Genomic DNA, 13084 nt, shown 5'->3' with positions numbered 1-13084 from the left:
ACTGTTGCTGTAAACCGTTTCCAGTCCCACGTGTTGTTATTAAGGGAGGAACACAGGAAAAACACTAGCAGGCAGCCCTCGCGTAGTAAGTGCTGGAAACCTTTCCACGTTTACACCCACCACCTGAGGGGCTGGCTGATGCTGTCTCGATCCCATGACACGGGCGAGGGAACTGGGGCTTAGAAGGGTCACGGGACCCAGCCAGGGTCGTGCAGCCAGGTCGCTAGCCCACCCCAGGGGCCCAGAAGTGAGTCCCTCTCCGACCGCTCCTGTGTCTGCGCGGGGACCCTGAGGACGCCAGGAGGGTCCAAGCCCCTCCCAACAATAATATCACGAGCAGGGTGTGCTGGGGGGCCCTCGAGAGCACCTCAGCTGTGACGATTCCCTGCAAGGACTCACAGAACGCAGAGCTGTTACCGTTTGCCACGGAGACGGGACACAGATGGAAGGTGGCCAAAGACAAAGGTGTCCACTCCCGCAGGCGGGTAGCCAAAGTCCTCAATCGTCCCTGTGATGATGTGTGACCATAACAGAGGAAGGATCTTGCTCTCCTAGGTTTTCATCAGGGTTTAGCCCCCCATCCCACCATGGAGTCTCGGTTCCTTCTTTGCAAGGGGCTGGGCTTGAGCGCCCCAACCTGCCGGTTAACCCTTTATTGCACCATGTAAAAGCCCCCGATGTGCAGATCAAGTAAAACAAAATCAGTCGTGTGAAACGCCCCAATCACATAAACCCGATATTTAACTTACCGTGATTCAAAGCATTGAATCGAATAGAGATCCTTCAAGGAGCGCCCGGCTGGCGTGATCAGTAGAGCACGGGTCCAGCTCTCGATCTCAGGGTTGTGAGCTGGGAGCCCCACCTGGGGCGTAGAGATTGCTTACGTAATTAAACTTAAAAAAAAAAAAAAAAGACCCTTCCCGTCCACATTCCCCGGCAGTGATGTGTGATGAGCTTGAGGGAGGGGCCGCCCTCGGAAACCGTTGTGCTCTCAGCGTGAACACTTTGCCAGGAGGTGACCTCAGCCGGTCTGTGTTTAAAGACCCGCCAGCACCTTCAAATATTCGTGTACTAGTAAAATCAGAGGTGAGTCATACGCTCATCACGGGCCGTGTGTGTAGTGATGAACCCCCCTGGGGAAACGGGGGGCAGGCTCAGAGTCTAACAGAAGACCACGAGGCTGTCTATCCCCTAACTGGGAACCAACACTTGCTTCGAAGGCAGGTAGCTCTCTCACTCGTGATTGCTTTCCCACCGCCGATATGGGGGGTCGCATTTTGAGGTTTCACAGCAAAAGAAGGAAGCGGGAGAGAAAAGTGAGCTTCCCCATTTACAAGCCCAGGAAAGCGGAGACCATTCTGAGCCCTGGGCGGCCCTGCGGGTGTGTGATCAGAGCGCTGGGGGTGCCCCTCGCCCCGGTGAGGAGTTCTGCCTCCCGGGCCCCCCCCACCCCCGCCCGTGAGACAGGAGGCTGACCTCACAGGCAGACAGAGCCTTGTCACCACTGGGATTCGAACATCGCTATCCAAGGGCAGACATGGTGGTGGGCGTCACCAGGTGGCGGCAGCTGTACTTTCCACCCGTATTCCTAGCCCGGCGCTTGGAGCAGCAGGTGCGGTCTCTGCACACCCTAAAACCCTTACTAACAAATCCGCTTGGTCCACCCTCCGAGCCGGCTGGGCCGAGCAGTATGGACATGATTCTTGCCTGTCTGAGGCTCAGTCCCTGCCCGCAGGCCCTTCTTGTGACAACAGGAGGGAGACCCCAGGCTCCAAAAATAACCGGGTCGGTTTCTCTTTTTATTAAAAAATGTTTTGAACCGCACGAAAGCAGTTGCCGCCGCTCACCCCGCCGCACACGGCCGCGTGGTGACTCTCCGTGGGGAACGTCTGTCGTGCCTCCTCGGTCACCAGCGGCCTTCTGCCGAGGGACAGCTTGCTTTTCCCCTGATGGACACCGTGAACCGTGTAATTCATCACGTGTCTCCCTTCGCATCGGCCGCGGGAAAGCCGAGCCGCGTTTTTATCTCATCCCTACAAACAGATAGGAAGCGCCGTAGCACTCTTCGGTAGATGCTGGGCTCTGTCTTACATTTATTTTTATACTGTTGCTCGATGACTTTTATTTTCTGTAGGGCTGTATTCTGCAGGTCTTCTCAGAGAAATTGTTTGACCTTGAAAAAAAAGCATATACCGCATTGTAGCAAACTTGGGTGTAATTAAATCTTTAAAAAATAATAGTAACCAGGAGTTCAAAGCAGCAGCTGGTGACAAAGCTCAGCAGGGACTCTGCCCTTGACCCCGGGTGCTGCTCTGTCCACCCCACAAGGGCCGGGGGTAGAGGCTAGCCTGGGCAGGGACAGAGGTTTGATGGAAGGTGCTCGGGGCACCCCTGCTGGCCGGCGCTCCTTCCGGGCCAGGGCTGCAGACCTCTCCCTCCTCCTCCTCCTCCTCCTGCCAGCGTGAAATTCATCAACAAGATCCAGTACGTGCACAGCCTGGAAGATCTAGAACAGCTCATCCCCATGGAACACGTGCAAATCCCGGAGTGCGTGCTACAGTGAGTGTCCCATCTGCCGTGTGAGTGTCCCCGCCCCCATGCCCCACGCCCCCCTCTCCCCGGGGTCCCGCGCCTCCCCTCTCGGACACCCGGGAACCAGACATGAGTGGGAGCCGCAGAGCGGAGGGAAACGCAGTGAAACACGTGCACGTGAGATGAGAGGCCACGTGGTCCCTCGAGCCACAGCCCACAGCTTGTTTTCCCAATAAAGTTTTATCGGCACAGCCGTGCCCATCCACGGACGGATCTGCTGTGGCTGCTTCCGAGCTACGTCTGAATGAGTAGTTGTGGCTGAAACTGGCCTACAAACTGGAGACTATCTACCCTCCAGCCTTTTATAAGAGCACGGCCCTGCCGAGGGGGCGTGTCAGCGAGGCTGCTGCTCTGTAACGGGCCATGTAGTTGCTGGGGCTGAATCAGGCCAAAAAAAATAAAAAAACTCTGCTGAATTGTTTCTACCAGATGCTGGAATATGCCAGCAAGACAGGTACTCCCTGCTCGGCGGGGTGGGGGGCTGGGGGCTTGCCCAGCTGCTGCAGGAGACGGGACAAAGACCCCATCAGACTGTCCTCTGCGGCCGTCTCTTGGCTCCGACGCCCGGCGTGTAATTCAGACCTGAGATTGTTTCTCCGTTCCCGAGAGGAAAGGGAGTCCCCGGGCAGTGCGCTGAGGGTGGGGGGAGGAGGGCTGTGTCTGATGCATTTTTACGTTCTCTCTTCCAGGTACGAGGAGGAGAGGCTCAAGGCCAGGAGAGAGAGGTCTGTGCGGGGTGGGGAGTGGGGGGGAGGGGGGGTCGCGCCAGGGTGGGGTCAGAGCTGGGGCTGGGCCCACAGTGAGGGGGCAGCTGGTAGCCTCGGCTCAATGGGGACCAATCACTCACACACTCACACACACACACACACACACACACACACACACACAGGTGTGTGCGCATGCGCACGTCCTTGTTGAAAGCTTTGAATCAGACTGGGGTTCCGATCCAGCCTCCCCCACTGGTTCCCGGGTCAGGTTTCCTCCGTAGCATAACCACGAACGGTGGTCTCAGGACCTCCGGGCCAGGATTCTGGACAGCGTCTTACAGCCCCAGGATCCAAGGCTCAGAGAGGGCAAGGCACCTGCCCAAGGCCACACAGCAAGTCTAGGAGAGGGTTGGGGCTCTCTGTCCTGGCTAGGCCCTTGCCTGCCTCTGTGAAGCAGGTGGCTAAGACAGAGTCCTGGTCCAGAGGGTCCTCGAAAGGCAAAGGAAAGGGACACCTCAGCGAGTAAGGAGAGCGGGCCCTGTGGCGGGGTGAGTGAGGCAGGCGAACGAGCCGCACCAGGAGGAGAGGCGTGGTGACCTCCCACGGTGTCGTTTGGTAATGACAAGCTGTGGGCCACATGGAGGAAGGCCGAGAGCAGGGGGACACACCAGCCCGAGCCTTCTCCTCCTCTTCCCTACCCGCCCCCCCCCAGCCTTCCATCCTCTCTCTTTCTCTCTCAGTGTTTCACTGTAGTAAAATACACACCACATGAAACTCCCCATCTCCATCTCTCTCTGTCCCAGTCTCCCCGAGGGGGGCCCCCTGGCCTCCCACGCCTTAGCCAAGGAGGGAGCAGAGGCCAGCCCCGCAAGCCAGAGTCAGGGCACAGGGTGGCAGCGTCCGTGGGACAAGGGCCACAGGACGAGGGCACGAGGTGTCTGGGATGACGAGCTGGGATCAACGTTCAGGGTCTCTCCTCCCTGTGATGCCCCCACTTACACCCCCTTCCCCATGGCTGCCTCTGCCATCAGTAACCCTGGGGGATCTCTGCACCCTCGGGGCCTTCCACACCTGCCCTCAGGGGCCTCAGTGGGCCATGCAGGCTTGTGACCTTTGCTGTCTCCCTCTGTCCCCAGCGCCAGGCCGCCACCAGAGTTCGTCCTGCCCAGGTCCGAGGAGAAGCCAGAGGCAGCTTCGGCAGAGGACAGGTGAGTGTGCGGGTGACCACGGGCGAGGCTGCGAGACCCCGAAAGGTCGGTAAGAGTGACTACAGCACTATCATGACGGGGACTGGGAGCACCGTGGCGATGGCCGGCATGAGTGGGTGCTTGGAGTCGGGGTCCCTCTCCCATCCACCCCGGGCCAGCCCCACAGGGACACCCACAGAGGCCAGCAGTTCCACTGAAATGAACTGTCACGGCGCTCGGCCGGCTCCGTCCCACACTGGGACTCTTGATCTCGGGTTGTGAGTTCGAGCCTCATGTTAGGCATAGAGAAAACTTAAAAAATAAATAAATAAAATATTTAAATATAAATAAACTGGGGCACCTGGGTGGCTCAGTGGGTTAAGCATCTGCCTTTGGCTCAGGTCATGGTCCCAGGGTCCTGGGATCGAGCCCCGCATCAGGCTCTCTGCTCAGCAGGGAGATTGCTTCCCCCTCTCTCTGCCTGCCTCTCTGCCTACTTGTGATCTCTGTCTCTGTCAAGTAAATAAGTAAAATCTTTTAAAAATAAATAAATAAGTAAACTAAGTAACTAACTAACTAACAGCTGGTAAGATGTAAAAGCCTTCTCCCGGGGCTTCTTCCATTTTTTAAGTGCACATTCCGGGGACCTTTGGGGCACGGGCAAAGCTGTGCACCCGCACCCGTCTCTAGGTCCAGAATGTCCCGTCACTGCAGAGGGGACCCCACACCCATTAAGCTGTTGCTCCCATGCCCCCCTTTTCTTTTTTCACACCCAGAAAATGCCCCTGCAAGTCCTCTGGCACCTCACCCTGGCGCGGTGGAAAGCCCCGCCTAGCTCGGGGCCCTCCCTCTCCCCACCACCCAGCTCTGCCCTGGCCGGCATCTGGCCCTCCGTGTCCTGCTCTCGTGGGGCTCACGGCCGGATGCCGAGGCTCCCCAGATGGGCAAATCGTGCTAAGACGTCTCTCTTCCATAGGTCTGCTCCGGGCACAGAAGACCAGGAGACAAGGTGAGTGGGAAGCAGAGCTTTCTTGGTATCTGCTTGTCCAGATGTCCTGGTGGAGATGTCCCCACTGCGGGAGAATGGCCCCACGATTCACCGGGGCCGAGGGCCGCTGTACCGGGGAGCCAGAGAGGCGTCGGCTCCAGGACTCCAGGGTCTCCGCTGCGGCAGGCAGCCTGTCCCTGCACACCTCCAGGGGGCGCCATCGCCATGAGGCCCCAGAGCTAAGCCACATGGCAGCCCTGACTGAGACCCCTGCCTGCAGCCAGGTCCCATAAAGCCTGGGCTACTTATTTTTAATTTTAATTTTAATTTTAATTTTAAGTAGGCTCCAATGAGCCCACCGTGGAGCTTGAACCCCCAGCCCTGACACTGGGAGTCCTGTGCTCTACGGACTGAGCCAGCCGGGTGCCCCAAGCCCAGGCTTTCCTACTCAGCCACGAGGACACCGTTGGCCCGCGGCCTGTCCCAGGGTCCCCACCAGCTCCAGATGCCAGGAGAAGCCTCTCTGTGGGTGGGGGGTCATGGAGACCACCCCCAGGTTCAGCTTTGCTGGATGGACCCACAGAACTCGGCGAAGCTTTAGTGCTTACAATTGTGGTTGGTTGGGGGTTTTAGAAATTTTTTTTTTAAGATTTTACTCATTTATTTGAGAGAGAGAGAGAGAGCATGTGCCCACAAGCAGGGGGAGCGGCAGGCAGAGGCAGAGGGGGAAGCAGGCTCCCCGCGGAGCAGGGAGCCCGATGCGGGGGCTCGATCCCAGGACCCTGGGATCTGACCTGAGCCGAGGGCAGACGCTTCACCGACTGAGACCCCCAGGTGCCCCACAATTGTGGTTTAATGCAGTGGAGGGAGCATCAGCAGTGAGTGAAGGTGCGTGACGCCAGGGCCCGGAGACACCAGGGGTGAATGAACCTCCGGCTGTCGCCTGCTGGGGACTTACCAGACAGACCCCCGTTCTCCCAGCAGCCTGTGGCCATACGCAGGACATGTTTCCAATCAGAGACTCCCCCACGTCCTGGTGTCCAGGGCGTTTGTGGGGGCAGTCCCTCAGACGTGGTTAATCACCCCCCCAGAGGTCGGGCTGATCCCCACCCCCCAAATCGCACTGTCAGCACAGTCTCTCCCATGACCCAAGGTCCCCAGGTAAACAGAGACCCTCTCGCCCGGCTGGGCACTCCAAGGACTAGGTTACCTCCCGGGATCTGGGACTCGGCTGGCTACCCCTTCCTTTGGAATGTGCAGTGTTAAGGGCTAATTCTTGACCATACCCTCTCCCCCAAATCTGGGACGTGGCCTAACCGTCTGCCTTAATAGCCCCCACTCAACCCGGGAAGCCCCAAGCAGAGAAAGAAACATCGAACACGGTCTTCGACCAGCACCGCCCAGGACACGCTGAGTGGAAACGTGTTCTCAGTGCATCCCCGAGACCGTCTCAAGCCCTGTCCTCCGGGGGGGGGGGGGGTTCCGTCCACACTCACAGAACAGGCAAGGAAGTCACGCACCATGAGAGAAAGCCAGCGGATACAGCAAACGGCAGAGTCAGGTCCTCCTGGGACGCCTCAGGAAGGGTTGGTGAACTAAGGATGTGTAAACGTATTAAAGACAGGAGCACCAGGGTGGCCAGGTCGGGGAAGCGTCCGACTCTTGATCTAGGCTCAGGTCATGATCTCGGGGTCAGGAGATCGAGCCCTGCATCGAGCTCCTTGCTCGGCACAGGGTCTGCGTGTCCCTCTCCTTCCCCCTCTGCCGCTCCCCTTCCCCTTTCTCTCTCTACAAATGAATAAATAATATCTTCAAACATAAAGACACAAAAGAAGAAACTGTAGGAAACAACGGATGGATGGACAGACGGACAGATGGTAGGTGCGCAGATGGCGGATGGAGGGATGAAGGACAAAGGGCTGCTTTGAAACTTCCCTCTGGTCTGACTGGAGGCGCCGGCCCCAGGCCCGTTCTGCTACGGCGTGGAGAGAGTGGGGGGTAGGCAGCAGTACCGCTCTTTGTGCCGAGGACACCAAAGCCGGATTCCACACACAGCCCCTGCTTGAAAAGCGATGATAATGACCTGACCTGTGTTTATCCCTCTCTAGCCTGCCCTGAGGTGACAAGAACACAGAAAAGGACAAGAAAGAAGATTCCAGATGCCAAGAAACCTGTCAGACGCCCTCCGGCCCTGGACCTCATCCCCGCCTCATCCTACATCCCTGTCTTGGGAGGATGTCCGTCTCCTCCGCCCATCTCTGAAACCCAGCATCCTTTTTAGCTGCTTGAATTTTTTTTTTTTTTTAAACAACGCAGTATTCGTGTGTTCCAGAAAAGGACCTGGCTCTCAGCCCTCCGCCCTTCCACGCCCGTGAGCTCACAGCCAAGGGCAAGCAGCTCAGGGCGTGGCCTGGGTGTCCCGGACGGCTTCAGAGTCCCCTCCCACTGCACACAGTCCCGACTCGAGACCTCGAGACCCCTCTCTTGCTTGTCAGCAGGCCCACATTGGAGCCGCCGACGCCCACCAGCTCCCTGGTCGGATCTGGACTCATTCTTGTGCCTTTTCTCCTAGAACAGCCCCTGCCACTCTGGGCATCAGGCTTGGAAGCTCCGCCCCCAGCAGTGCCATGCCCCGGGGACCTCCTGTCGTTCCACCTCGTGGGTTTTCATCTGACCGGCTCCCCCCATCCGTCTCGTACGGCACTCCCCTTCTTTGGGAACATCGGCGCCTGCAGCAGCAATGAGCTGCCAGTAATTACCGTCCCTCCCTTTCTAGAACATTCTCAAGCCCGTCTAACATGGATGCCACACCCCAGGGCAGTCCTGGTCAATACCTCCTACTGAGGGAGTGGTGCCCCCACTTGCCTGATCCCCCCCCCCCAGTGCAGGGTTGGGACGCACCCCTCAGGCTCCCGCCAAGGGCAGTGGGCTCTGAACTGCAGGAAGGAAGATACAGGGTATTACAGGATGGGTAGTTGGAAGTGCACTTGGGAAAGGAAGTCCCTGTGGCCTGGAAGCTGTGGGGACCCGCGTCAAAGGAGGACAATTCACCTTGGACAAAAGACAGACTTTTCTGACGCAGCCCAAATAGCGGTCAGGCGGCTGCTAGAGGTAGTGAGTTCCCCATCCGTAGAGGCATTTAAGAGGAGGCTGGGAAGTGCTTGCAAACTGTGGTCCTGTGCAGTCCCCTCCTATCTTTGAGTCTCTATTTATCTAAATCTCAGCGATAGTTGACGGGGCACCTTCTCCGGGCCCCTCCTGGCTCTGTAGCCGGCTTCTCAGGGGCCAAGATTGTGCTGAGTGTGAGGTTCTCGGCTTCAGTGGCCAAGTCAAATGCTTCTCTACCTGGGACGCTGGTGTTTGGGGGTTATTCCAAGGGCGGGAGGGTGCCAGTGGTGTTTGGTGCTGAGGGAAAGGAATGCCCAGCGTTTTGCTGCGCGGGAGAGGGTCCTGCCCTGCGCGTCCAGGAACTGACACACCGCGAACCCCGGGGAACACTGGGGAACTGCCCCCCGCGTTGGAAAATGCCTAGTTTCTGGGCGAGATTAGGCCTGCATCTTCTGGGTCACAGCCCTGCCCACAGAAGGCGGGGACGCTGGGGGCCTGAGTGGGGGGGGGCGGGATTAAATGTGTGTTTATGCCATGTTTCCCAACCAGAGGACAGGACCATGTTCCAGGCCCAGGGGTGTCACCTGCAGCCCGAGGCAGCAGAGCCTGGCGGGGGGCCTCTCTAGGCTGCCCTCCGAGAGGCCCCCCCACCGCCTGTCTGCCTGTGGCCCGGCCCAGACCCGGGCCTGGTGGCTGTCCCTCCCCAGATCAACACATGCACCCCAGAGCTGGAGCCTGGCTGCACGCTAAGGGACAGGAACTGAGACGTCCCACCCTGTGCCGCGGTTATCAAGCACCCAGGGAGGCAACAGAAGGACAGGAAGCGGCAGACCCCAGCCCCCCACCCCCACCCCAGAGGAGCCTGCAGCCGCGCACAAAACCACTACAGGCCCAGTGTGGCCGGCCCACCGCCCCTCCGGACCACCAGCAGCCACAGACGACAGGCAAGTGGGACCCAGGACCCCAGCTCGGCCGCGGCAGCCCCTCGGGATCAAGAGAGACGCCGGGGTGGGGGGACTGGCCCCAGGCTCGAGAAGTCCCAGCACACAGCTCCATGCAGACGGGGCCACCGCGTCTGGGCCGCCTGCTGCCCGTGTGTCAGAAGTGGCTTTGCGAGTGGCGGTTGTCTCCGGGGCGGTTGTGGTCAAATCGCCAGCGGACCCCGGACCTCGTCGAAAGGGACGCCGGTTTTCCTCCCGGGACACATGGGATGTGTCCTAAGTTGTAGGTGACACGCCCATAACGACAGCCGGTTTTGTGGTTTTTAGAAACGATCCGTTATGATTACTGTCGTGATGTTTAAACGTCATCTCCATGAGCTTCGGGGATTTTTATGTGGAAATAAAGAGGGGATAACTGAGAAGGGGGGGTTCGTGTCATCGGTCCGCTTCCCTGAGCTGTGGCGCTGGCTTTGGGCCGGGAGCAGACGAACCGGCCTGAACTCCCGCCTGGCGACCTCGGGAGGGTGGCCTCAGGTGACCTTGGGCAGCCTTGGGCGACCGTGGGTGACCGGCAGATGCCTCGGGTGACCTCCCAGTCCTCCCTGAAATCAAACATAGTCAACAGGTAGTAGTAATAATAATGCAATGATCTGTCCATGTTACTACCACTATGACTGAACGAGAAGACTGTCCACACTCGCACCAACACTTCCCACACCAGGCACGGGGGAGGGGTCCCCACGAGCCACTCTCTGGCTCCCAGTGGAGTCACACGGACCTCACAGGGGGAGGGCTCGGCCTCCGCCTCAGGTGCCAGTCCCCAGGAGCGGGCCCCCAGGTCCCCTGCGCTTTTGTCCCAAGTGGCCAAAAATCAGGAGTTCCCTCAACCTTCCCCCAGCAGCTCGCAGAACTCTAGAAGGTTTCTGTGCTTTTTACCTGACCATGAAAAAGGATCTGACCCAGGAACAGCCAGCCAAGATATGGGGGCGGGGGGGAGGGGGGCCAGGCGTGTGCAAGGGAGCGTCACCCACCAGAGGCGTCCTCTCGCAGGCGTGACTGGTTAACCGCTGACCGTTGGTGGTGAACCCCACCCCCAGCCTGTGGCTGTAGCTTTCCAAGCTCCCCCCACTTGCAGAAACTCAGGTGTGGGTAAAGGGCGTGTCACAAACAGCAAAAAAGACGCCGCCTCCCACCCCCCACCCCCCGCCCTGAGCACTCTGGACCCTATTCAGGAACCAAGGACAACTGTTCTCCCTCTTCTCACCTAGGAAGTCCCAAGGGTTTAGGAGCTGTGTGGCGGGAGCTGGGACCGAGATGAACCTCCGTTAATCTGCCAGCTCTGGGGGTCCCACAGGGTCCTGGTCCCCCCTGTGGCTCCCAGCCTGGCGGGGGTGGGGGAAGCTTGACCCAGGGAACCAGGGTCTCCCTGGGGACCAGGACGAGGGGCCAGGCCCTGCCCCAGAAAGAGGGGTCCTCTCTGATCGGAGACCCGATGGGAAAGCAGCAGCCAGCCCAGCCAGCGGACAGGTGGAGGGCATCCCCAGCAGAGGGCCCAGCCCGGGGAAAGGCGTGGGGGCTGGGTCAGCGGCACTGGTGATACTGGGACCCAGAGCTCAGTGAGGACCTGGTCTCTCTCCCTCTCTTCTAAATTTACCATTGGTGGCATTTAGAACTTTCGCAACATTGCACAACCATCACCACTATCTAGTTCCAGAACATTCCATCTCCACCAAAGGGAAACCCTGTCCCCAGGAGCAGTCACCCCCTGAGGCCCCACCACTCACTAACCTATTTTCTGTGGATTTGCCTGTTCTGGACGTTTCACATAAAAGCATCGAACACTTGACCTGTGGGCTTGTCTGGGGACAGGCGGATCGCACTGTGTCAGGCGAGTGGACACCAGGCCTCAAGGAGGCCCCCTGTCTGGGCATGTAACTGTCACCTGTGCTCTGGGCTTCCTGCCCCACAAGGAAGCTCCCAGGAAGTTCTTACTTCTGGAATTCGGTCAGAGGCCGCACCCCGGAACCAGCGTCCCCGCCTGGCCACCAGCCAGGCGCCCGAGGGAGCTTGGGGTCACGGGCAGCCACGCTGGCAGTCAAGGAAACAGAGGCCCAGAAGGGGCTGGAGGTGGGAGGACACAGGTGGGGTCCCCTGTTCACACTGTCTCTGGAGGCTGCCTTCCAAGTGGCGGTCACGGCGCCTGCAACCTCTCCTAACCTCTGCATCAGGTCAGTCCCGGCTGGAGCCATGTGGGGAGTCCTTTACGACCAGCTGACCCGGTGGTAGGCTCTCTGTGTCCCTTGGCTGTCTTGGCCACTGTGGTCCTGCCGGTGGAATCAGGGCAGGGAGGTCACGGAAGTCATGGGGGACACACAGGCTACCACAGTGGGGGAGACCTTAGTGTCACATCGGGGGACATGCGTGGCTTTACAGCTGAAGGGAACCGGCTCGATGGATGGAGAGTCGCTGAGAGGAAACACGGGTGGGGTGGCGGGGAGGTTCTGGCTAAATGGCCTTGGCAGGATTCATGCTGAAATTGGGCTCTCAGGGCAGAACTCCAGGGTGAGACCCGCCGGAAGGGAGCTCGGAGGAGACGGCCTCCGTCCGGGGCAGTGGGGAGGACTAGTGACTGACCACGTGTGGGGCCCACCAGAGAGTATAAAGTCCAGGAGACGCACCCCTGTGGGTGGCCTGCGGGGAATGGGGGATGGAGATGGGGGCACGCACCTCTCTGGGAGTCCTGGCTCGGCCTCCAGGAGCTGCCTCATGAGCCAGGAAGGGACGGGATCCTGGAGCTGGGGAGCGGCAGCTGTGAAGGCCTCTGGAGATCACGGTCAGGGGCCCCATCTTCGCGTTCTAACAGCTTCCGCTCACTCGCGGCCTTGGTTTCCCCATTTGTTCCACCAACTGGAATGATTCAATGACCTCCCATCATTCCTCTTTCTCTAATTCCTTCCCTACCATTTAGGGGGCCCCTGTCTTTTGTGGGCCCTGCCTTATTGGGGAAGGGGGACACAGCGGAGAACAAGATACACCTGGCACTCCCTGTGTAGAGGGAGGGGGTAAAGGAAGAAGAAAGACTTCCTGGAGGAGGGGATGTCCAAGCTGACACACAATGGTTTAGGCAAAGTAGGCCACAGGGGAGACTTAGATAAGACCGAAGGGGTTCTGGAAGCTCCTTCTACCCATGGGTCCTGTCTCTGTGCTGTAATAAGCACTTTTTAGCACTGGGGGAAAAAAAAAAAAGATGAAGTGTTCAAGGAAGCAAATATAGCACATGCAAAGGTCCTGGGGCAGCAGCTCTGGCAGCAAAGGGGAAGAGAAACGATGAGTAGGGGCAGGGCATCCTCCCCCTCTCTGTCTCTCCCCAACTCCCTTCACAAAACCTCCTGGAGGAGGGGGCTCAAGCCCAAAGAGAGCCTCCCTCCCGAGGGTTGGGGCCATCTGCCTCCCGCCCTGAAGATGAGGACAGCAAGGCCCAGAGAGTCAAGGGTGGGGCCGAACTCCCCAGCTGGTCAGTGGCAGGATCCTTAACCAGCGGTTCACTAAGTGTGTCGGGGA

The 13084-nt window shown here is 59.0% G+C and overlaps 1 protein-coding gene across 1 annotated transcript in view; it reads left to right on the top strand.

Annotated features, from left to right (window-relative positions):
- ATCAY (ATCAY kinesin light chain interacting caytaxin) overlaps positions 1–9940 on the top strand; it is a 30104-nt gene extending 20164 nt beyond the window's left edge. The window contains exons 9-13 of the mRNA XM_047706108.1: positions 2461–2559; positions 3282–3317; positions 4436–4507; positions 5463–5495; positions 7583–9940. Coding sequence (XP_047562064.1) covers positions 2461–2559; positions 3282–3317; positions 4436–4507; positions 5463–5495; positions 7583–7592 — 250 coding nt within the window. The 3' untranslated portion in view covers positions 7593–9940. The remainder of the gene's footprint in view (positions 1–2460; positions 2560–3281; positions 3318–4435; positions 4508–5462; positions 5496–7582) is intronic.
- Positions 9941–13084: the final 3144 nt, after the last annotated feature.

Source organism: Lutra lutra, chromosome 1, assembly GCF_902655055.1.
Source record: "Lutra lutra chromosome 1, mLutLut1.2, whole genome shotgun sequence".
Taxonomy (NCBI): Eukaryota; Metazoa; Chordata; class Mammalia; order Carnivora; family Mustelidae; genus Lutra; species Lutra lutra.
This window is presented reverse-complemented; position numbering and strand designations above follow the sequence as displayed.